This window comes from Leucoraja erinacea, chromosome 30, assembly GCF_028641065.1.
Source record: "Leucoraja erinacea ecotype New England chromosome 30, Leri_hhj_1, whole genome shotgun sequence".
NCBI lineage: Eukaryota > Metazoa > Chordata > Chondrichthyes > Rajiformes > Rajidae > Leucoraja > Leucoraja erinaceus.
This window is the reverse complement of record NC_073406.1, coordinates 13,272,977-13,297,164: the sequence shown is the minus strand read 5'-3', so window position 1 is coordinate 13,297,164 and position 24,188 is coordinate 13,272,977. Positions and strand designations below refer to the sequence as shown.

Below are 24,188 nucleotides of genomic sequence, written 5' to 3'. Positions count from 1 at the left end.
CCTCTCTCCCTCTTGTCTTTGCCACCCTCAATCGCAGGGATGTCCGAAGACTTGGAATAACATTAATGGGACATCAGAAGAAGATTCTCAGCAGCATCCAGATCATGAGGACACAACTGATGTGTGCAAATGGACCTGGTATACACGTATAGCCACAAATATGTCATTACAGAATGTACAGTAACTCAAGACTAATGGCACAATGGAAATCAAAATGGCTGCACATCAAACTGTTGCAATCTTGCCTTTAATACAAAAGATAAAGGATTTACAAAAGCAAAAGATGGGTCCTGCCTCCCTCCTGACAGAACATCTTGGAAATCCTACCATCATTACCAATCATGTTATAAAGATCTTCCTTCACGTAGGTGGGTTTCTCTAGAGCCAAACCATGCCTGGATGAGTTCATGGCCTGTCTCTTCTTTGCTGCATGAAACTGAGCCAGAGATAACCAGGCATGGGCGAGCGTGGACGTAGAACTGGACAAAGTAAGTACTTTGTTGGAACATCGGTAAGGAAGAGACGATCTTGCATTGAGAAAGTGGTCTACAGCGAATGCCCGATTAACACTGCCAGCCACTGTGGAAGTGCCACAGGGTGGCTCTGTCACTTCCCATGGATCGAACTCAATTTCAAGGATGGTGCCCACCTTTTTTGTAAAGTTCTGCAGCAAAGCTCCATTTTAACGTGCAACATTGCCAAGGATGTTAGGACATGAGGAGTTGGGCCAAAGGTTTAAAAATGGTCAACTTACAAAAAAAAAAAAAAGATTTTCTTGTTTATTATCCACTGAATGAAAGTTTGAACTGTGCAGATCATTTACTGTTTGTTCTTTTGCCTGGTGTTGCAGTTTTAAGGTTTGCGATTCTGGCAGGAAACAGTTTGACCTGCTCAGAAATCAGGATCAGGATCTGAGGAAGTATATCAGGCCTGTCCATCTTATCAGTAAATCATATGTATTACATTGTATCCGTCTATAAATTGCAGCCTCACCTCCAAATAAAATAACTACACTCTTCTAGACTCCAGAAGACACAAGGTTAGGCTTAATGGTGTAAAAGTCTACTCTGTGCTTGACAGGTTTCAGCTCCTCTGAATCAGTGCTCCAGAATCAAATTCCACAGAGTTTATCCTAAATGATCTCTGGGCCTTGCGAGGAACCGTGCTCGTTACACCGCGTATTTGCCCAGTCATCTGCAGAGGTGCTGAGACTGAATGGAATTATCAGGAGCGTTACAGAGTTTGATAGTTTCAGACCTTTTCCACTGTAAAGGGGTTGTCGTTACTTCAGCGAGTTTAATTCCGGCCTTTCAAACTGATTGACAAAATAAGCTCACGGACCACCCAGTTCATCACTGATGTCCAAGTACTTTCAGTAAGTAGCCAATGTGTCAAAGGTAGACAAGGATGCTGGAGAAACTCAGCGGGTGAGGCAGCAACTATGGAGTTGAAGGAATAAGTGACGTTTCAGGTCAAAACCCTTCTTTAGCCAATGTGTCAAAGTAATTCTGAGAAGTATGTAATTCTAACCTCAAACCTTCTCTGAAATTTGACATATAGAATACAATATTGGAAGCTGAGCAGTGGATTTTGAGTTTCAAAAGAAACTTTAAGGTTTTGTAATGTTAAACCTGCAAGCAAGGAGTAATACCGAGAGGAAGAGGCATATTTATTGGGTATATTGACTCAAATGTTCGACGGAGACATGTCTTTATCTAAATTTTATTCTTCATATGATGGAGTTAATTTAGGTTTGCTGAACAGAAAGGATATTAGATTTGTAATTTATATGATCCTGGCTTGTAAAATGCTATATGAATTTGAAAGAAAGGCATGGCCCAGTGGTATAATTCCCCTCTTCCAAGGCCTATGCTGGAACGTGATGCTTTGAGAGATTCCTAGAGCAATGGAAAAAGGTCTTATATGAATTACAATATTCACTTCAAGCTCATTACACATACCTCACAACGACATGGACCTTTCAATAGTTGCTATTGTAAAGTAGAATTTGCGAAATGTAAAAGAAAACTTCTGACCAGCAGGCAGAGAGGGGCATTGTTACCATTGCACACATGTATTTCTTCAGGTTGTGTTATACCCTGCAGTTATTTAACAGTTATTTCTCTACAATGCATCTAACCACAAGAGTGAATAAATTTGTAAAATATGGACTTTTAAGTAGAATACTATAATCTAATGAGTACATTTTATGAACTGTTTGAAACTTGATAACAACACTTGGTAAATGTGTTGCTTCTCCATTAATATCTTGACCTGACAACGTGCTGCGAGGTTAAGGTTGTTAGTCGGCATACAGGCTGCGCTGTGTTTATACTTCCATGCCTCGCTGCCCATTTTCATCAATCTCTTCATTTCATAGTGCCCTGAGAGAAAATTGAAAAATGATAAAGTTTCTGATTATCCCAGATCTCATTTTCTCCGAGAACTATATTTTCATAGACAGAACCTCGGTCAAACAAGGAACTGACTCAGTTTAAGGAGACATCTTCCAAGTGTCAACCTCCAGTGTTCCATGATCAGTGGGATCCCGATGGGCAATTTATGCTCAGTCACTCTCAGTTCTGAAGACTTGGATTGATATGCCAGTCTCTGTGAGTCATTCAACGTTCTGTGGAGTTTTGCTGTGGAGTTCATGGTCTGTACTGGAGATTTCTAACCAACTTCTAAAGACCTCTCTGGAATCGCAGTGGTCGCTGCTGACTGCCCAGGTTCTAGCCCCTGACCCACTTAGGACACCTGAATGGAAATCTCTGGAGACTTTGCGCCCCACCCAAGGTTTCAGGTGGTTGCCGGAGGTTGCAGGTAGTGGAAGCAGGTAGGGAGACTGACAAAAACCTCCGAGAACCGCACGGAAATCTTGGGTGGGGCGCAAAGTCTCCAGAGGTTTCCGTTCAGGTTTCCTAAGTGGGACAGGGGCATAAGGGTGTTTTGCTGGAGTTCCAAACTAAGAAAGGGTCTTAGATGTAATTAATGTTAGTGATATTATTCTCTCTGTTTTCTATAGATATTTGAAACCACAAATGCTCCTTTTGGAGATTGTAGAGATTGCTTCAATTGATATCAATATATTATGTGACAATATAAGGCAATAATTAGTATAAATAAAATGCTGATCGCCAGTGGGTCCATATGAACAGTGACGTTAGCTTGGGATGCTGCAAGCCCCATACTTTATACATTTTCTCCATCCCCATTTCCAGCAGAATATAATCAGAAAATGCTGAAATTATTCAGCAGGTCAGGCAGCAACTGTGGATAATAAACTTCCCGGATTCAGAACCTTCTTTCGGATCTGGAAAGGGAGAAAATTAATGAATGTTCAGTTGTCGAGAAAGTTAGGGACAGATGGATTGGTCACAAGGAATATCATTGACAGAATGAGACCTAATGAGTTAATGCGGCAGTTAAGTGGCAGATTAGGCGTCTTTGCCTGCGTATTGTTGCTAATGATAAAACCGTGGGACATGGCCAGACAAATCAAAATGGGAAGAAAGAATAAATCCAATTTTGGGTAACTTGCTCCTTCTCTTTCTAGAACTAGCCATCTCTGCGTGTCAGTGCTTATCTCTGCTTTTTCTCTCTCTAATAGTATAGTGTTGCCTGCAGAGCATGTCACTCAGTCTTACCATTGGCAACACATTGCAAAATGAGGCTTGATATGATCATAACCTCCAATTCAGTCATGTGGTCTCACCCGATCAAAAACACTGTGTTTGTTCTACCTACAGTATCTCTCCCCGAACATCTCAGCCACTGAAAACTCATTTGTTTTCTCTCTTCACTGTTTCTGCAGAAGGATCGCAAACCCAAACTGTTATCAGTTTCTCTTACCGCAGATGCCATCTGACCCACTGAGTGTTTCCAGCATTTTCTATTTTTATTTTCATTTTGGATTTGCAGCATCAGCAGTTTTGTTGTGATCCACATCTCTCACTGTCCATGATGTGTACTCACCTCCAGGTCCCCTTGGTATTGCACCTAAATCAAATAGGGGGGGGGGGGGATAATGAGCATTGCTATCCTGCCCTGAGTTATTACAGCATAATAATGGGCTAAGAATTCAGAAATTCACCTCAGCTAAGGCAGGTCATTAAAAGTGACAGGAGGTTACACACCATATGATAGAGTGGCTAGTGCTTGAATAGTGGCAGTGGAGAGGATGTTTCCACTAGTGGAAGAGTCTTGGACTAGAGTTTGTTGCCTCAGAATTAAAGGACGTTCTTTTAGGAAGGAGATGAGGAGGAATTTCTTTAGTCAGAGGATGGTGAATCTGTGGAATTCTTTGCCACAGAAAGGCTGTGGAGGCCAAGTCAGTGGGTATATTTAGGGCAGAGATAGATAGATTCTTCATTAGTACGGGATACAGGGGTTACGGAGAGAAGGCAGGAGAATAGGGTTTGGAGGGAGAGATAGATCAGCTTTGATTGAATGGTGTAGACTTGATGGGCCGAATGGCCTCATTCTGCTATCACATGATCTTACAATACTAGCAGGCTAACTTATTTTGCACATTTGCCTCATACTTCTCTCTCTTCCACTTTGGCTGAATAAATAATCCAATATGGAGTGCAATTTAATTGGCATAGCCCTTCCTCTGAATCAGCGGGGGAGAGTCGTTTCTGAGAAGTCTGTTAAGTATTTATTTGCCAGTGGTTGTGGTTTCAAACCCCTTGGTTGTGGGATGCTAAACGGTTAAACGACTTCTGTTTTTATCAAATTATACGTTTATTGACGCGGAGGAGTGCTATTAATATTCTGCTTATTAAGATTCACAGCAGCAATGGATAGACTATCATGCTGAACAGCTTCAAATAACATATGCTTTAAAAAGTTGGATCCAACAGGGATCTAATTGAGTTTTGATGTTGAATAAACTTGACAGCTAGGGTCACCCCACAGCTCAAGTTCATGAAAATCTCAGTATTTTCTACAAACTCTGAAGTTAAACATTTCTTATTGGATTTGTGGTTTCCATGAATATGTTACACTGCGTCCTGCATTGTATGAAAACGCCAAACTGAGTGTGTGTGTGACATGTTACTCATCCAAATTGAATTTTATTCAATTAATGCAAGACATACAAATGGCTGCTGACCCAGACTGAATGGCCACTTCATAACACTGTGGAAACAAAGTGTCACATAGCATTCAACACTAAACCTGAGCATAACCATCAACATCCAATGTTAATATTGGGCATGCTGATGACAGCTCTTGGCTCAGAATTTGATTTTTTTTAAAAACAATTTCATTGAAATTGGTCATTGAATGGCGTGGGACCATCAGGCTGATCCACAGTGACCAGAGAATGGGGGGGGAAATCCTTTGTTAACTTACTTATTTCAATTGAAATAGGAAGCACTGGATACACTCAGCAGGCCAGACAAACTCTGCAGAGAGAGAGAGGGAGTTAATGGGTTCAGACGATGACTATTCAAAGTCTTCCATTCTTTAAGAAAGAACTGCAGATGCTGGAGAAATTGAAGGTGGACAAAAATGCTGGAGAAACTCAGAGGGTGAGGCAGCATCTAGGGAGCGAAGGAATAGGTAACGTTTCGGGTCGAGTCCCTTCTTCAGACCTTCTTCAGTCTGAAGAAAGGTCTTCCATTGAATTGACTACCATATTTGAATCCTTTAACAATCATGGAGCACATTAATTCCACAAATGGTGTTAGGATACCCATTCCAAATAATAATATAAAACGGTGGAAATGTTGGATTGTTGCAAGGGAGCAGATTGTTACATGGAGTAAAATTTGAGTTTAAGTATTTTGTTTTTTTCTTTTTCTTCTCTCCTAGCTTTTTATTTCCATTGTAGTTGGTTGGGACAGGGATTTTAAAAAAAAGCCGTGATTTGGTGTCACATATTATTCAATATCTCACAAAATCCAGACAGCCCAGGTAGAGAAGTTAATTCTGGTCACACATACTGTGTACCTCATATTTCGCTCGGGCAACTTACAACCCAGCGGTATGAATATTGATTTCTCTAATTTCAAGTAGTGTTATGGCCCAAATATGCTCAAACAGACAGAAACGCAAATAAAATCAATGATCAGTGATACCTTTATTTCGCTGGGGGTGTGTGGTAAAACTCTTAACAGTATGCAGATTACAGACTATACAGAGTTCTCATCCCCACACAAAGGGGCAGTGATCTAATGACATCTATATACTCCAATAACCAACGATTCAGCAATACCTTATCTGCAGATCATAGCACAGCCTCTTGCTTCTTAAGATTGACAGATCCTTAAGATTGACAGCATAAGAAGATTGACAGGTTCTTCTGACAGAGGAAGGGTTAGCCATATATGGTTATATGAGAAGGTTATATTTCTGCAGAAGCATTTTGTTTTTTTCTACATATGACGCACAATATAATCTTATAGTCTGAATTCTCTCTCAATGTTTACATTGTAGAGGAGACATTCGTGAAGCTGAGCTTATTATCTCGCTTATGTTATTGGAAAGGGAACATCAACAGTGGGCTAGCTTTGTTAGTGTACTGAAAGCAAAGCTTAGTGCATTTTTGAACGCTTTGCAATTTAATAGAAGACGGTGAAAGCCTATCTTAGTTTCTTCGGAATCCATTTTGTATTTTTAAATCATTATTAACTTCCATAGTAGCCCTTGCATTATCTCTCTCTCCGACCCTCCCCCACCCTGGTCATCTTGCTAATTTTGCTGTGTGTATCCCTTCATTAACACCTCTTCCACAGTGGCATCAGTGCCGGCTGTGATTTGTCCTGTACCTTTCACACCTCTAGTTTCCCTCTCTTCTGACTCTCAGCCTGAAGAAGGGTCTCGACCTAAAACGTCACCTACTCTTTTCCCCAGAGATGCTCGACCCGCTGAGTTACTCCAGCATTTTGTGTCTGTCTTACCGTAAATCAATGTCAGCCTGTCAACCATGTTACATTCTCCACTGCCAACATGCCACCATTTTCAACCCAACACCCACTCTCCTGAAGGCTGGTGAATTGATCAAAACTTTGTGTTCCATTGGTTCAGGGTGGCATTTTTTACTTCACCAGTCTCCTCATTTCATTTCCCGACCCTCCTGACTGGATTATTGCGTTGTGATAGTTATACTACTTTTAATTGCTATGCGAGCAGAATCTGTTTCTCATTCAAAAACCAGATTTGCATGTGTAAAGGCAATTAGCAGCAATGTGTAGTATACACAGTCTCATGGGTAATAAGGTTTTACAGCAATTATAACTCTATGATAAAAAAGATAGTGGGAGTGAAAATGTCACCCAATGTATAGCCTGCATGACTTAATTAATACCTATTTCGTACATTTTATTAGACATTGTGTATTAACTGAAGACAGTTTGGTCACTGAGCAGTGAAGCCCTTGCAGTTAATAAATTATAAAATGAATACAGACAGAGGGATAACATCTGTTTGATGATTCTCTCCACAGAAGTAACTGAAGCACCTAATCTTTTCTTTAGTTTTAGTTTGTAGTTTTGTTTAGAGATTCAGTCCGGCCCACTCAGTCCGCGCCAACCAGCGATCCCCACACACTACGTATGTCTTTGGAGTGTGGGGGGGGAAACCAGAGATCCCGGAGAAAACCCACGCAGGTCACGGTGAGAACATGCAAATTCCATACAGACGGCACCCATAGGCAGGATCGAACCTGGGTCCTCCGCACTGTAAGGCAGCAACTCTACCACCGTGCCACCCAGACATCACAAAGACATGGACAGTTTTTGTATAAATGCATGCTCTTCACTTTTTCTTACATAAAGCTCAACAAGCTCTTAGTCTTATTAAGTGAAGCTAATTATATTCTATACTGGAGGGGTTACAATTGACCGATTATGTTAATTATAATTTGCTTTGGAATTTTTGCTATGCATAGAATAGCAAGGACTGAGCAATAAGTAATGCAATAAAACAGACCTTTGTGAATAATGGATACAATGAGGATTCAGAGGGTTTATTTGGTTGACCTTTCTCCAAGTCCTCTTGAAAGATTTGGTGCTATTGCACTGTGCTTCCTTCTGCTGGCATCATGCATTGAGATGCGGTGGCTTAAGTACCAAGGAGAAGAAGGATACTGAAATGTCATTAGCTTTTCCGATGAGAGGGAGCTTGTCCAGACACAACTCCTTTTTATGGCACACATATTTTTTAAGTGGATCTTTTAAAATCCCCTTTAAGGGGGGAAATGAGAGAGGCTCAACTCTCGTCATAGAGTGATACAGCGTGGAAACAGGCCTAACTTGCCCACACCAGCCATCATATCCCAGCTACACTAACCCCACCTGCCTGCATTTGGTCTATTTCTCTCCGAACCTGTCCTATCCATTACCTACCTATAACTGTTTGTTAAACATTGGTATCATCCCAGCCTCAACTACTCCCTCTGGCAGCTTGTTCCATACACCCACCACACTTTGTGTGTAAGCAGGGACAATGTTTGAAGCGTTAATCAATTTTTTGCCAAGGCTGATTGATAGCTACGAGGATGAAATGTTCTCTCTTGAAATGGAATGGTATGTGGTGCTAATGAGGCATTGTCTGTCCGTAACAAAATTCGATGTGGGCTAAGGATTACAGCAGGTATTTAGTGACCTTTATAGACTTTATAGACAGCTGGCATTGTTCCTCAGTATAGATCTATAAATCTTAATAGTGCTTTGTCTGTAGTCAATAGACACTGATCGCAAAATGACGGGAAGGCACTCAACAATTTTAAAAGGCTGTTCATCAAGTGCAGTCAGTCAAAAAATACTAGTTTTAAAAGTGGGGAAAGAGTTTGCCAACTGATTACAATAGGGAATGATGCAATGTGTTGGGACTGTATAACACAGCTACTGAGTAAAGCTCAATGCTGTAGTTTCATGTTTGCATCTGATCTATTGCATTTTAAATTACTGAACAGCTGAAGCCGACGAAACAGAACGGTTGATTAACTGATGGAGGTTGTATGTACAGAAGGTTTGCACATAAACCTCACCACTTAAGTGACTGGTCAGTCAGTGTCCTTGTTGGATGTGTTCTCTGGTGCAATGTATTTGGAGTTTTTACTGTATTTTTGTAAATATAGGAGTTTTTTTTCCCCCTCAAATTATAATGTTCAGATAGGAGAAGATTGATATGAATTTTATTAGCAAATGAAATATCTTAGCATTCGTAACTTAGATCATATCAAAAATTGCCATATTGCAATGCCTGCTGAAAATTCCAACTTGAGAGTGATTTGGAAATCTTGTTATCCACTGACTATAGCAGAAGATGAAGAATCCCAAATTAGTTCTCTCCTCGCCATCCTTCCCTTACCGAAGCCATTCCACCCCTCCATCCCTTCCCCCAGCTCTCCACCCTTCAACCTCCCTCCAGGGCAGAGCAGAGGGAATGCTATATCTGGTGAATGGGGGCTTAAAATCTTAGTCGGAGAAGATTCATCAAATGGTAAATTCACTGCCTCCTTACTATTGGAGTTCTATTGAATTAACTTTACTCATTCAGGGATAGGCTAACCAATCTGATTCAATCCGAATACCATGTGGCATTTGGAGAGAATAGGGAATTTTAAAATTAAAAATTGTCTTCAAGCCAGGACAGCGTTAAAAGGAATATTCACGGGACTGCCCATGTGTTACTGATGTGGATTAATACTGATGGAAACAGGTTATCCTTCCTATGTGGGGTTAGTAATAGCCCATGCATTCTGCTATGTTAACTTTTACCAATCTACATCTCTCATGCCTAAGTGTTAAAAATATAAGCATTGATACTTCATGTATTAATAAAGCAGCAGTTTGATGAAATGTTGCACCCATCAACTAACATTACCTGGAAGTTAGTTACAGGTATGAATTTACCTGATACAATCCACAGCCGTACTGACCACCAGATATCTTCTATTTATTGGCACAATCCGAGTGTTTGAACTATTGTTGCAATGATCTTCCTTTATGTAATTTTAGAAGTAAACTTTCCACCTTAAATTAAACAAAGTTATTGAATGCCTGTTGATTTTGAATGGGTTTGAATGTGGTTTTGCTTAGATGCTGAAAATCCGTCCAGATGAATGGATTCTACATGGACTTTTAATCACTTGGGAAATATTTGTCAAGGCAACGCATACTTATATTTTGGATGTGAACACGCAGCTATCTGCCTAGATAACAGTCACGCATTGTAAAGCTTTCAGGTAGATCACAGTCAGTTACTAATTCCTCCACCCTGGTTTAATAATTCCTCTGCTGCAGGGCACCTGGAGTTCAAAACAAAGCAATAAGGATTGTGGAGATATTTCTGTGTCTGACATAGAAGGAGAAACAACCAAGTTATTCTATTGTTCAATGATATGATGCTCAAATTATGCCTTTGATCTCTTCCCATGGAAGATGTGTAAGCAAATATAATGTGTTATTATTTTTAAAGTTTGGCTTTTGTTCAGATAAAAAAACTTTACAAAAAAAACTCTGCCTTTTTTTCTTAAATCTTTAAAGTACATGACCTCTTCGTGCTTTGATCTATTTTTCTACTTTATTTATGAAAAATGCCAATGTAAATGCTAAGATTTGGGACTATTTACTGTACAGAACTGTCGATTACAAACCAAAGATTTCTTTGTGCTTTCTGTGTTGCTGTTGCTGTGTACAAGAGGGATATTTGCACTTGCATTTTAACTGTTTCTTTGCTGCTTTAGGTTGTCTTTTATTTATTTTGCTTTCCGTTCTTAATAAATGTGGCATTATTCTGGAGATGGCTTGCCTGGAATTCTTACTGATGGAACCAAGTTCCAACGTTATGGCTCCAATTGGTATATAAATTGTCAATGGTTCCTATTTGTCGCACAGAATTGGTACTGAGAAATGATTGGAGATTTAATAGTAACATGCCATCTTGTTTCCAGAAAGATATACAAATATATCTCTTGTCAGTTTTCAGCCACTGCCTCTTGTATAATGTAAGCTTTGCTCTCTCAACAAGATTCTTGGCCTTCTGAATTTCTTTCTTGGGTATATTTTTTACCATCAAAGAAATGAAACTTTATTTCCTGAAACCAATTTCATTCAAACATGGAATCGTACAGTAGGTAAATTAACCCATTCTGTTCGGAGTGATTTTTTTGGAAGAGCAATCTGATCGCAAAAGTTTAATCCTGAAAACTGTGAGGTGATGCATTTTGAAAAGACTAATATAGGTAGGATATAGGCAATTAATGATAGGATTCTTAACAGTTATTCATGAACAGAGGGACTTTGGTGCACCTGTCTAGGAATGTGTGCATGCATTGGCACTGTAGATAATTATGTAAGAATGCATGCAACTCACTTGTTTTATTGGACAAGGCATAGAATTAAAGAGCAGGGTGTTTATGATACAACTGTGGAAACCATTGGTTAGACAACATTTAGTTTAGAGATACAGTGTGGAAACAGACCCCACTGCCCAACAATGCCGTGGCTTCCAGGGACTCTAGCACGATCCTACGGACTAGAGGTAATTTACAAGTCTTTACTGAACCCAATTAACCTGCAAACCTGCATGTGCTTGGAGTGTGGGGGGAAGACTGAGCACCCAGAGAAAACCCACGCGGTCCCAGGGAGAATGTAGCAACTGGGAGATCTTACTAGGCCTTGGTGGACCGAGCACAAACATTCAGTGAAATAGTTGCGGAGTCTATGCTTGATCTCGCCGATGTACAGGAGGCCACATCAGGAAGACCAGATGCAGTAAATGAGGTTAGTGGATTTGCAAGTGAACCTCTGTCTCACCTGGAAGGTCTGCTGGACATCTGAGGGGTTACCTGATGAAGGTAGACAAGATTATGAGGGGCATACATAGAGTAGGTAGTCAGAATTTCTCCTGTTGCAGCGGTATTGTTTTAAGCCAAGAGGAAGGAGTTTTAAAGGCGATTTGAGGGATAGGTTTTATGCAGAGAGTAGTTCATATTTGAAACATTGACTAGTATAACTTTTGACTACCCTTTGCACTTCAGCAATAGGTGGGAAATGACTAGCTCAAGAATAACTTATTCTCTGATGACTTCCGAGGCTGACCCAATTTATTAGCTCTCCCGAGGAAATGTTCTGTACGAATTGTCCTTGTGCTGTGTTAAAAATGTTCCACCTGCATTAGAAATTCTCCTGGGGTCTGTGTTCACCAGCTAACTCCCATTGGACCCCATGTTCCCTGTGATGAAGAATGTGCCTTCAGTGCAGGTGTCAAGTTGAGGTGGACACCGTTGCTGGAAAAAACAAAGGATTCACATGTGGAGAGTTTGTTCAACGGATGATGATAGTGTCATAGAATCACAGAGCTATACAGCACAGAAACCCTCCACCTTGTCGAAACCACCAAGTTGGCATACTGGGATAATCCCATTTGCCTGTGCTTGGCCCATATCCTTCTAAACCATTCCTATACATATATCTGTTCAAGTGACTTTTAAAAGCAGTAACACTTTTATAGCCTCCTCTGGCAGCTCATTCCAGATACAGATGATCATTTGAGTGAAAAGTTACCCCTGAGCTCCCCTTTAAATCTCTCCCCGCTCACCTTAAGTCTGTCAGTCTAAAGAAGGGTTTTGGCCCGAAACGTTGCCTCACCTGCTGAGTTTCTCCAGCATTTTTGTCTACCATTGATTTTCCAGCATCTGCAGTTCCTTCTTAAACATTAAGTCTATGCCCTGTAGTTTTAGAATCCTCCACTCTGGGGTAAAAGACTGTGAGGGCGGGCAGAAATTCTTTGGTCAGAGGGTGGTGAATCTGTGGAATTCATTGCCACAGAAGGCTGTGGAGGCCAAGTCAATGGATATTTTTACGGCACAGATAGATAGATTCTAGATTAGTACGGGTGTCAGGGATTATACGGGGAGAAGGAAGGAGATTGGGGTTAAGAGGGAAAAGTAGATCAGCCATGATTGAATGGCAGAGTAGACATGATGGATCGAATGGCCTAATTCTGCTGCTATCCCTTATGAACATGAACATACAGTAACGGACTCTATTTCAATCACAAGGTAAAAGATCACTACACCCTGAACATTATCAAGCAAAAAGCTGCTTTCATTTTGATGTGCTCACATTTGATTGTATTGTCCACTGCACCACATTCAACATGACGTATCACAGATGAAGCACTCCGCTGAGCATTTGAGTGTTCCTGTATCAATTATCAAACATGCTTTGAAACAGATGATTGGCCAGATATTTCTCAACGGTCATACACACTTTGACAATAATTAGTTTTACTTTGAGTCTGTTCAATGTAGTAGCAATGTTACAAAATTTTGAGATTTTAAAAATCAAGTCTGCAATTTATCCCATCAGATAAATCATAAAAAGAAGTTTAATTTGACACCTAATTCACTTTCGTATCTCAAGTATTTAAAAAGTTATGGCCATTTTCATACTCGGAAATTAGCATCTTGTTCCCTATTGATTTTCTATGGACATAACAAAAAAGCTGTGATTGTGGACATTCAAAAGCCCATAACTTTCTTAAAAATTAAGAGAACTGAATGAAATTTTCAGTTATCATAGATTGAAGCATTCTGGGCCCAAAATTAGCTACCCCTAACATTAAACTTTGTATAAAGGGATCTTAAGAAGCCCTTTTTAACGTAAAAATAAACAGTCTACCTTCCGTTGTCCCCTGTATGAGATCCGGCCGGTTGATGGCGGTCGGGGGTTTAGAGGTTAATTTTTAACCTACTATAACAAGTATAGAAAGCCCTTAAAACTAATAATAGCTCCAGCTACGGAATCTTCCAGTGATTTTTCGTTAATAATTAACTACGCTGAACATCCTCGATTTGAACAGCCTAGTGAAAAATCGCGTTTTAAACCCGCCCCCCTCTAAACGGCGCCAAAATCGCGCACACGGGCTGGGACAGATTTTCAGCGATGCTTCAGGTAGGCTTTGCAACATACCTAAATGTAGTGTATCAAGCTACAGCGTAAGGTCTCTGATCCCTGGTCTCACTTATATTCATTTTGTATTGATGCTTTTCACTTCTCCAATTCACCCAAGGTAAACATCCTGTTTGTAATTATATCATCTCTGCATTTCTCAATTTGAATTATTGGGTTCTCTCTATCAGTCTAACAAAATAGTAAGATTAAACGAGAACTTACCAGTTTGAAGTTTGATCTGTATTTTATGAGGAGTTACGATGAGGGATTTCGTGAAGAAGCCCGCTTCCACGCATGCGTGTCATACTTCAAAGCAGCGGTGTGAGGTCACAGGAACCTATAATGATCTAACATAGTAAGATTACCAAAGAGATACCAGTTTTTGATATGATCATAAGAGGGTGGGAGCGGAGGGCACGAAATCCCTCATCGTAACTCCTCATAAAATACAGATCAAACTTCAAACTGGTAAGTTCTCGTTTAATCTTACTATTTTACTTCGGAGTCACGTGAGTGACTTCGTGAAGATTTCAAAGCTCTGTGACCTCATGCCGTGGAAACGAGTCCATGCTTCACAAACTGCCTTGGGTATTGGGAGAGAGCATCATTAGTAATTTTAAAACACAATTATACAAAGAGTTGTGTGGTATAACGAAAAAATATATAACATTTTTTAAAATTTGAGAATCATAGCCCTGTAACCTTTCGGGCAAATTATTTTGTTGAACATAAAATGTTTTCTTAATACAATGATGGCTCCAAAAAATAACTGGTTTATTATAAAACCTGTGGAAAACCCTTTTTGAATGACCATCCTGCCATTCTGAGGATTTGGTCTGTGGGTACCTGTACAATTTTTGCTGCGGATGTTGCTGCAGCCCTGGTGGAATGAGAGTTAAAACATTAGTGTCTATTTCTGCCATTTTTAGGACCTATTTGAGCCACCTTGATATAGTTTGAGTCGTGACCCTTTCATGCGGTTTCTTGTAAGAGATAAACAACTCCATTCTCTGACCTCGAATGTTCTTAGTATATTCTATGTATTGTTAGATGTGTCTTGCTATACACAGTCGTTTGCCATATGGGTGTACCATAAATTCAAACACTTGACCCGAGGAACCCGATCTGTTTTCTTTTATTAAATCCTGTATGACAACACCAGTTTCTCGGTGAGATGATCAGGGAGTCCAGGCTCAGTTTGCTTAATGGCTGGACTTGTTGTGCGGTAAATAACACCATGAGCATAACCATCTTCCTGGACTGTTACTGAAGTGACAACGCTGTTATGAGCTACAAGCTCCTCAGCATGTTGAGAAACGACACCCACGTCCCAGATTTCGGAGTACCTGGTTTTCTTACCAGGGGTGCGTTCCCACCGCGTGCCGCTCTGTTCCTTGTGATAGGTAATTGGAGAGTGCACTTGTGGCACTATTGATGGCACTGTAGCCCCATCGATTATCATAATGGAGGCTTGTTAAAAATCCAATACGGCCAGAAATTCTTGGCCTGTTGGTCGAGGTTGTTGTCCAAGCAGTATATGCCCCATTCTTGATGTGTCCAAGGTACTGCTTCCGTGTTGACAGTCTTAGTGCAGATGAGATGAGATTCATCGTCCTGTCTGACAGCCCACTGCCGTGTAGTGGGTCTTTTAGACTCTACCAATCAATAAATCCATAGTCTTATGGCATGGATGACTGCCTCCAGTCACTGGATAAATTAGTAATTTTTGGCTATGTACATTAGGGAACATGGTTCTAACACCATCCCCTGTATGACCGAATACCATGATTTAGTAGGCCAGTCGGGTACTCTCAGAATTCCAGATGCCGAGTGAAGTTCAATTTTCCCTAGTACCCCATTGATGGGGCCGAACGGGGGAAAACATCACCCTATGGCTTTGTTTACATAACAATGCCAAGCTGGTTTTAGAATTTTAGTAAATAATATTGGGGCTGATGATTGCCCCTTTTGTAAGCTCTATATTGCCAAAGTTCCTCTTTTGAGTCAATGCCTGCCATATAGAAAACCGCAGCTGACACCAAGTCTTTATCAATAATAAGAGTATCCATCTTAAAATGAATATCTAGAACAAATGTGTTTAGGGTTAAAATCAAATGATAATCCTGCAACCCTACTCTATTTTATTTAATAAATATGTTTGATACAATTCTAATGTTCCATGAAAAGTATGCTCAATCACACCTTTTGTGTACAATTTTTTGTAGCACCATGTGGGTTTTGGATTGTTTGGTTTATGTAAGGACAAAATGCCCTTCTGGTGTATGTTGTACTGTGGTTATTGGGATGAGTAAATCCTATCAGATAACCCTGAATACTGCTGAGATTATATGAATCTGTAGTGATTATATACCATACATAACTGTAGTGTTGCAACCTCCCCTACCATCGTAGGTCCCTATTTTAACAGAATAAACCCCACCCACCTACCTCCATGGTTACCGGTGGTTGAGTTATTTCCTTGGTTTTTTGAAAAGGAGGTTCTGGTTTGATATCTCTTGTTCGGGGTTGTGTGGGAGGTTGAGGCTTCCGCATCTTCCAGGGTGGCCGCCCTGGCCATACCCTAAAAAAGGATCCTGCGGGTTATATTGATTTCTGGCACTGCCACTGGTATGAGCCACATTTTTTATGGCCTTGCCTGTGGCTGGTATCATGCCCCAAAATAGGCCCTTGCGCTGGCCTTGATGAGCCCCAGTGTCTTGGCTTTGTCCACCCACGGTTCTTTGTTTGCAAATGGTAGCATTTTGGGGTCCTAGTGCTGGCTGAATGGCCGCCTTCCACGTGTAGTTCAGGTCATATTGCATATTACTAAACAGAGCTAGTGCGTCTTGATGGTCTTGGTTACCTACGTTTAGTCCAGGGTGCGGGTGTATGCTATGATGCCTTCCGTGAATCCCTTTAAGGTTCTCTGGATCTTGAGGTCCTGGTTCCTGATGTTCGTCCCCATATGCTGCCAAATGCATTGGTTTACACTGGGCACCTGTAATGCCTCACCGTTGCCAGGTGGCAGATGTCTGGCCAGTGTCTGTAAATTTTTCTTGTTGGCGTTTGTGGCCAGACATATAGTAATACTATTGCCATCCTGGATCCAAGTCTACCCATGTTTGACTTGGTTAAAGTAATCAGCCACCATGTCCAGCAGAGTCCCTGCTGTGTTAGGATCATGGGACGCTGTATTACCAGGCTCTGGCCCATCAGGGTCCTGCCTACTCTTTTTTATAGAGTTAGAGATCTCTAGGGTCCCGCACGGGGTACCCATGTGGGGCTTAACTGCTGCCCACTTGTCTTTTGTTCTGCGGACCCCTTTTGCAAGTCAACGCAGAACTGACCCACAGTGCTCCCCTCTGATGGGGTAGAAGCATTGTGCAGCCCTCAAAGAGGTACTGCTGTGGTTTTATCACGTTGGAGCAAGGCTCCATACACCGCTTCTTCCACTCCAGCCCTCTCGGCGCTGGTTGCCGGCGGTATTATGCAAAGTCGGACCCTCTGAGTCCACTACCTTGTTTGATATGTGTCTAGCCTTACCGCTCGGCCGCATGGATCTGGCCGGTGCGGGGCCGACATCGGGCACAGCTGATCCCACTACGGATGATCCAAGTGCCGCTGGCTGCTGCTGGCTGCCCGCTGTTCCATGGTCCTCCTTCTCCAGTTTTGTCCTTCCTTCCGTGGAGTGGATATGGCCGGTGTGGAGGATAACTGGCACAGCTGCTTCCATCTATTCCTTTAACCCGGCTCCAACGCTCTCAGCGCTCCTGGCTGCTCCTTTATCTTAGACCCCTGGGACCGACCCCCATACTGACGGTACTGGTCCCTTGCGGTCGTTGCAGCCGGTCAACCCCACTCTAATGCCCTCAATTCTGGACACTCCTACTTATATGGTCCTTAGATAAGGGACATATAAGACATTCAAACTGATGACAACAGTTACTATAGTTTTTATTTAATATATGGTCCCTAGATAAGGGATGAATCAGATATTAAACTGATAAGAACAGATACTACACTTGATCTTAGCCAAAAGGCCCAGAAGTGATTATTGTAACTAAAAACCCCGCTGGGACCGACCCTGGTACTCACATACTGGTCCCTTGTAGTAGATTGCAGCCAGTCAACTGCAAAGTCCTTTGCTGCCGAGAAATGAATTTTCTCACCGTGCTGGAGCGAAGTTGGGCACCGGTGTTTTCCCTCTCCGGGAATCGATGTGCCCATGCTGCTCCTGCCGTTGCCAGCTCCTGCCGCTGCCAGCGCTCCTGCCGCTGCCAGCGCTCCTGCCGACTGCCGCCGCTGCCGACTGCCGTTACTGCTCTCCTGCCGGCTGCCTGCACTCCGCGGTTCTCCCGCCGGCATTCTGCAGCTGACATGGACCCAGTCCATGTCTGCACCTAAAGGTAAGTGGAAGGAAACGCAGAGTCTCCTACCTGCGGTTCCCGACTTTTCATACTCCCGCTGGTGAACGTCGTTCCCTGCGTGTCGGGTTCGAGCCGCTCGGACCGACCCCGGTGTTCACGGGCCTGGTCCATTCGCGGCAGTTCCTGTACCTATGGATCCCCTGGACCAACCCCGGTGCTTACCTTTTGAAGAAGGTTTTCAGCCCGGACGTCCAGTTCCTACTCCATAGTGCCGCTGCACTCGCTGAGCGTTTCCAGCCCTGCTGTGTACCCCGGGTACTTACAGCGCTGGTCCCTGCTCTCTGTCCCGCAGCCTTCGCGCTGGCCGCTAGCGACTGTTCCAAGCCAGTCTCGCTAAAGACTGGCATACGGGACCTCTTTGCTTTGCTTCCCGCCCGGCCGAGAAGTGAATTTTGCCGGTGCGGGAGCAAAGTCGGGCACAGGTTGTTCCCCTCCAGGGAAACTCGTGCTGTTGCTGCTGCCGGCTGCTCGCCCTCCACGGGTCTCCCCGCCAGCTTTCCGCAGCCTCCTAAAAGGTAAGTAGAAAAAAGGAACACAGAGTCTCTTACCTGCTGTTCCCGACTTTCAAATTCTCCCGCTGGGGAACGCCGTTCCCCCCTGTGTGACTCGTTGCAATGCGTGTAGCGATATGACACGCATGCGTGGAAGCGGGCTTCTTCACGAAGTCACTCACGTGACTCCGAAGTAAAATTAGTTCAATTTTGTCCATTTGACATGACATGAATCCTTTATTACACAATTGGTGGGTACATAAAGTATAACCAGTTAAAATAAGATAAGATTTTTTTTAAACGTGTGTACGATGGAACTGCAGATGCTAGTTTATGATAGACACAAAAAACTGGAGTAACTCAGCTGGTCAGACAGCATCACTGGAGAGAAGGGATAGCTGAAGTTTTGGGTTAAGACCCTTCTTCAGACATGCTGCATACAGGAAGCTGATGTTCCTATGCTTTCTGAGCACTTTGACCAATATCCCTTTGATGGTGACAGACACTGACATTATTCTGTTTCTCCACAGTTCCTGGCACCAATCTACATAAAATAGTCTGATGTATCTTTTATCAATGAATAAATATACAGGCGCTGAAACATCACTAACACTGAGGGATGCAGATTAGTCGATCAGAATAGCACTAAAAGGGATGCAATGTAAGGGTTTACCTAACACTATTCCTTAGAGATTAAAGTTTAATCAGATTGAACAGTTGAGAATATATAAACCAAAGGATAAGATGGAGTTGGGCGATGGAACAATCATATATTAATAGACATGACTAGGTTTCAAGTTGAAAATCCCCTTTAAAAAGTCCCACAGCCAACAGTGGAGGCCAAGCCATTGAGTATTTTTAAAGCAGAGATTGATAGGTTCTTGGTACAGGTGTCAAAGTATACGGGGAGATGGCAGGAGAATGGAGTTGAGAGGGAAAGATAAATCAGCCATGAATGAATGGCGATGTAGACTCAATGGGCTGAATCGCCTAATTCTGCTCTTATAACATGAACATGAATTCCTGCAATGCCTTCAATGCCAGTTTGAAGCTCCCACTCAATATGGCGGCTGGCAGAATGACCACAAAACCCCCTCATTAAGTAACACGAAGGCTGGAGGAGGCCAGGCAGCATCCATGGAGGGAATGGATAGATGGCATTTCAGGTCGGGACCACTCGTTTTGCTCAAGGTGCCAACAACTACACTTTCTTGTGAATCCCCATTAAGTTGTTTACACCAGACGTCAGTTAATGAAAGAGCCCCAGCTGTTAGCTTTGGCAAAAGTTGAGCATCCAGGAAAATGTGGGCGACGTGTCCAGTGACCTGATCTCTGATCTCTCCAGCTGCTGGATAAGGAGGTCTTTAAATGCTTGAATGGAGGACATTGTGAGTGATCCTCCTTGCTTCTTGGTGACTGTCGACTGTTTTCTTTAGCTGGAAGCTCTGTTGTAAGTCAGAAAACAGCCCTGCACAATGACTGATGTCTGTAAATGAACACCGGAAGCTGGGAGCACACAATATATGCTGACGTGCATTTCATTCGGAAGAATTACGAGGATGTTGCCAGGACCCAAGGGCCTAAGCTACAGGGAGAGATTGAGCCGGCTAGGACTGTATTCCTTGGAGTGCAGGAGAATTACGGGTGATCTTATAGAGGTGTACAAAACCATGAGAGAAATAGATCAGGTAGACACACAGAGTCTCCTACCCAGAGTTGGGGAATCAAGAACTCAGAGGACATGGGTTTAAGGTGAGGGGAGAAAGATATTATAGAGGGGGCAATGTTTTCGCAAGGGTGGTGGATGTATGGAACAAGCTGCCGGAGGAGGTAGTAGGGGCAGGTACTATCACAATGTTTAAGAAACATTTAGACAGGTACATGGATAGGACAGGTTTAGAAAGATATGGACCAGACACAGGCAGATAAGACTAGTGTAGATGGTACATGTTGTTCAGTGTGGGCAAGTTAGGCCAAAGTTGCTGGAATCGATCGATTTTAACCCTGTTGGATGGGAGGGGGGGTAACTTACAGATCAAGAGGAGTGAGTGCAGGAAAGGGTCAAAGGATGGACCGAGCATGTTATTATCCATCCAACCACAAGACAGATTATGAAGGAAATTGTCATGTAGTTGTCTTTCAGCAAGAAATTGCCCGAATGAGTGAGATTGAAACGAAGTAATCAACAGTTATACAGCGCCTGCCAAATTTGACAGCTGCACAGTCAATCTTGCAGAAGGGGGAATGAGCATATTAACTAAACGCGCACCCTCCACAGCCGATCGATCAATGCAGTGCACAAGGCATTGTTGACAACTGCCGTTAAATGCACGTACGTAACATCAATCACCACTGGTAGTTACATACTGTTGGTCTTCATGGATGTCTCTGCCATCTCTGCAATGAAGATTATATTCCATTTCTAAATCGGAGTGAAACTTTGAACATTTTTAACTGCAGAAAGTGTGGATAGTGCAGAGTACATTTCCCATTTTAAATAGCATGTCGATGCAGGCATTTCTTTAATTGAAACAAAAGCTAATTACCCAAATTTGCCTCCATTTTTTCCATCCCTTCTAAGCCCAAGTTCTAAAAGTCAAGCCATTTTATCTGTAAATCATTAAAATGGCAATAAAAAGCTGATTTTCATTTTTGAAATGTAATTCATTGGTGCTTATGGAGGTAGGGGCCCTTGAATACAACAGCAGCTAAATATTAAAGATACTTTGTTTTGTAAGTGTGTTTTCTTCCTTAGTTTATCACTTCTATTTTTCTCTTGCTCTATAAATTATGAAAATTGCCCCCAAGTGTGCAGGATAGTGCTAGTATACAGGGGTCAGTGCTAATGTACAGGGGTCAGTGCTAGTGTACAGGGGTCAGTGCTAGTGTACAGGGGTCAGTGCTAGTGTACAGGGGTCAGTGCTAGTGTACAGGGGTCAATGCTAGTATACAGGGGTCAATGCTAGTGTACAGGGCAGTGCTAGTGTACAGGGGTCAGTGCTAGTGTACAGGGCAATGCTAGTGTACAGGGGTCAGTGTGCTAGTGTACAGGGGTCAGTGCTAGTGTACAGGGCTCAGTGCTAGTGTACAGGGGTCAGTGCAGTGCTAGTGTACAGGGGTCAGTGCTAGTGTACAGGGGTCAGTGCTAGTGTACAGGGGTCAGTGCTAGTGTACAGGGGTCAGTGGTAGTATACAGGGGTCAGTGCTAGTGTACAGGGGTCAGTGGTAGTGTACAGGGGTCAGTGCTAGTGTACAGGGGTCAGTGCTAGTGTACAGGGGTCAGTGCTAGTGTACAGGGGTCAGTGCTAGTGTACAGGGCAGTGCTAGTGTACAGGGTCAGTGCTAGTACAGGGGTAGTGCTAGTATACAGGGGTCAGTGCTAGTGTACAGGGGTCAGTGCTAGTGTACAGGGGTCAGTGCTAGTGTACAGGGGTCAGTGCTAGTGTAGTCAGTGCTAGTGTACAGGGGTCAGTGCTAGTGTACAGGGGTCAGTGCTAGTGTACAGGTCAGTGCTAGTGCTAGTGTAGTGTACAGGGGTCAGTGCTAGTGTACAGGGGTCAGTGCTAGTGTACAGGGGTCAGTGCTAGTGTACAGGGATCAGTGCTAGTGTGCAGGATAGTGCTAGTATACAGGGTGATCGCGGGTCAGTGCAGACTCAGTGCGCCATAGGGCCTGTTTCCATGCTGTATCTCTAAAGCTTAAAGTAAAGATTAAAGTCAAGGGACAATTTACAATTTTACCAAAGCCGATCAACCTACAAACACATCTGTGGAGTGTGGGAGGAAACCAGAGCATTGGAGAAAACCCATGTGGTCACAGGAAGACCATACAAACTCCTTACAAACAGCACCCGTAGTCAGGATCGAACCCAGGACTCTGGCACTGTAAAGGGCCTGTCCCACTGTACGAGGTAATTCAAGAGTTCTCCCGAGTTTTCCCCTGATTCGAACTCGGAGAATGTCCGTAGCGGGTCCGTAGGAGTTCGTGGATGTCTCGTAGCGGCTCGTACGAGTAAAAAGTAACCATTTTTTTTCATCACGAGTATTTTTTTACTCTTGGACATTCTTCACAGAGCTGAAAAAACGTCACGGGTTTACCGAATTTCCCGAGTACCTACCGTTACATTACGAGCCGCTACGAGACATCCACGAACTCCTACGGACCCACAACGGACATTCTCTGAGTTCGAATCAGGGGAAAACCCGGGAGAACTCTTGAATTACCTCGTACAATGGGGCAGGCCCTTTAGGCAGCAAATCCACCGCTGCTCATGTTAGTCATGGAAAGTTTACCCACTCTGTGTTCTTGCCTCATACCTCATGTCCATAGGCCAGAAATACAAGCTCATACTGAACTTTTGAGTTCAGTCAACAGAAAAAATGTGGAGGCTCAGGAGAGGTTGCAGAAGAGAGGTGTTTACCGGAATCCTGCCTGAGTTAGGGGGTATTCGCTCTCAGGGTAGCTTGGACAAACCTGGATTGTTTCTTTCTGAAGCATCAGAGGTTGAAGGGTGAGCAGTTGGAAGTTTGTGAAATTATGCGAGACACAGATGGGGCAGCCAGTCAGAACCACTTTCCCAGGTCTTGAGGGCATAACTTTAAGGTCAGAGGGGGAGAGTTTAAAGGAGATGTGTGGGGACACAGAGTGGGTGGTTACCTGTAACCACCAGGAGTAGTGGTGGAAGCAGATATGATAATGGTGATTAAGGGGCTGTTAGATAGCCACATGGATATGCAGGTAATGGAAGGATATGGATCATGTGCAGTCATTGCTTTAACTTGGTTTAACTCGGCATGATGTTCAGTACAGATATTGTGGGCCAAAGGCACTACTTCTCTGCCGCGCTGTTTATGCTCCATGTACTCAATGCTACGGCCGATGAAAGCAAGTTCGCCATATGGGACTCGACCCAAAATCTCACCTATTCATTTCCTCCAGAAACACTGCCAGACCCACCGAGTTATGTCTTCCTATAGAAAAAAAACCCATTGAAAACATAGGTGCAGGAATAGGCCATTCGGCCCTTCGAGCCAACACTGCTATTCAAGATGATCATGGCTGATCATCTAAAATCAGTACCCCATTCCTGCTTTTCCCCCATATTCCTTGATTCATTTTGCCCTCAGAGCTAAATCTACCTCTCTCTATGTCATATGCTTTCTTGTTTGTGCAGTCTTGTTTTTATAGAGTCTTGTATAAATGATGTCTGTGTTGTCTGTGTCTACGTGGCTGTGAAGCTGCTGCAAGCAAGATTTTCATTGTAGCTGTACCTCACCGTACATGACAACAAATGCAACTTGACGTGACTTGAATACTTGCTGTATTAGTCATGGAATCGCAAGGGATGCTAATCAGTT

General features: G+C 42.8%; 1 protein-coding gene and 1 pseudogene across 2 annotated transcripts in view; one reads left to right on the top strand and one right to left on the bottom strand.

The window, feature by feature from the left end:
- The window catches only part of epha8 (eph receptor A8), a 263,478-nt gene extending 252,726 nt beyond the window's left edge, over positions 1–10,752 (top strand). For both annotated transcript variants that reach the window (XM_055659451.1, XM_055659450.1), the window contains exon 17: positions 38–10,752. In XM_055659451.1, the coding sequence (XP_055515426.1) occupies positions 38–152 (115 nt within the window). In that variant the 3' untranslated portion in view covers positions 153–10,752. The remainder of the gene's footprint in view (positions 1–37) is intronic.
- A 7,107-nt stretch (positions 10,753–17,859) lies between these two features.
- On the bottom strand, positions 17,860–17,965 carry LOC129711781 (U2 spliceosomal RNA; annotated as a pseudogene).
- Positions 17,966–24,188: the final 6,223 nt, after the last annotated feature.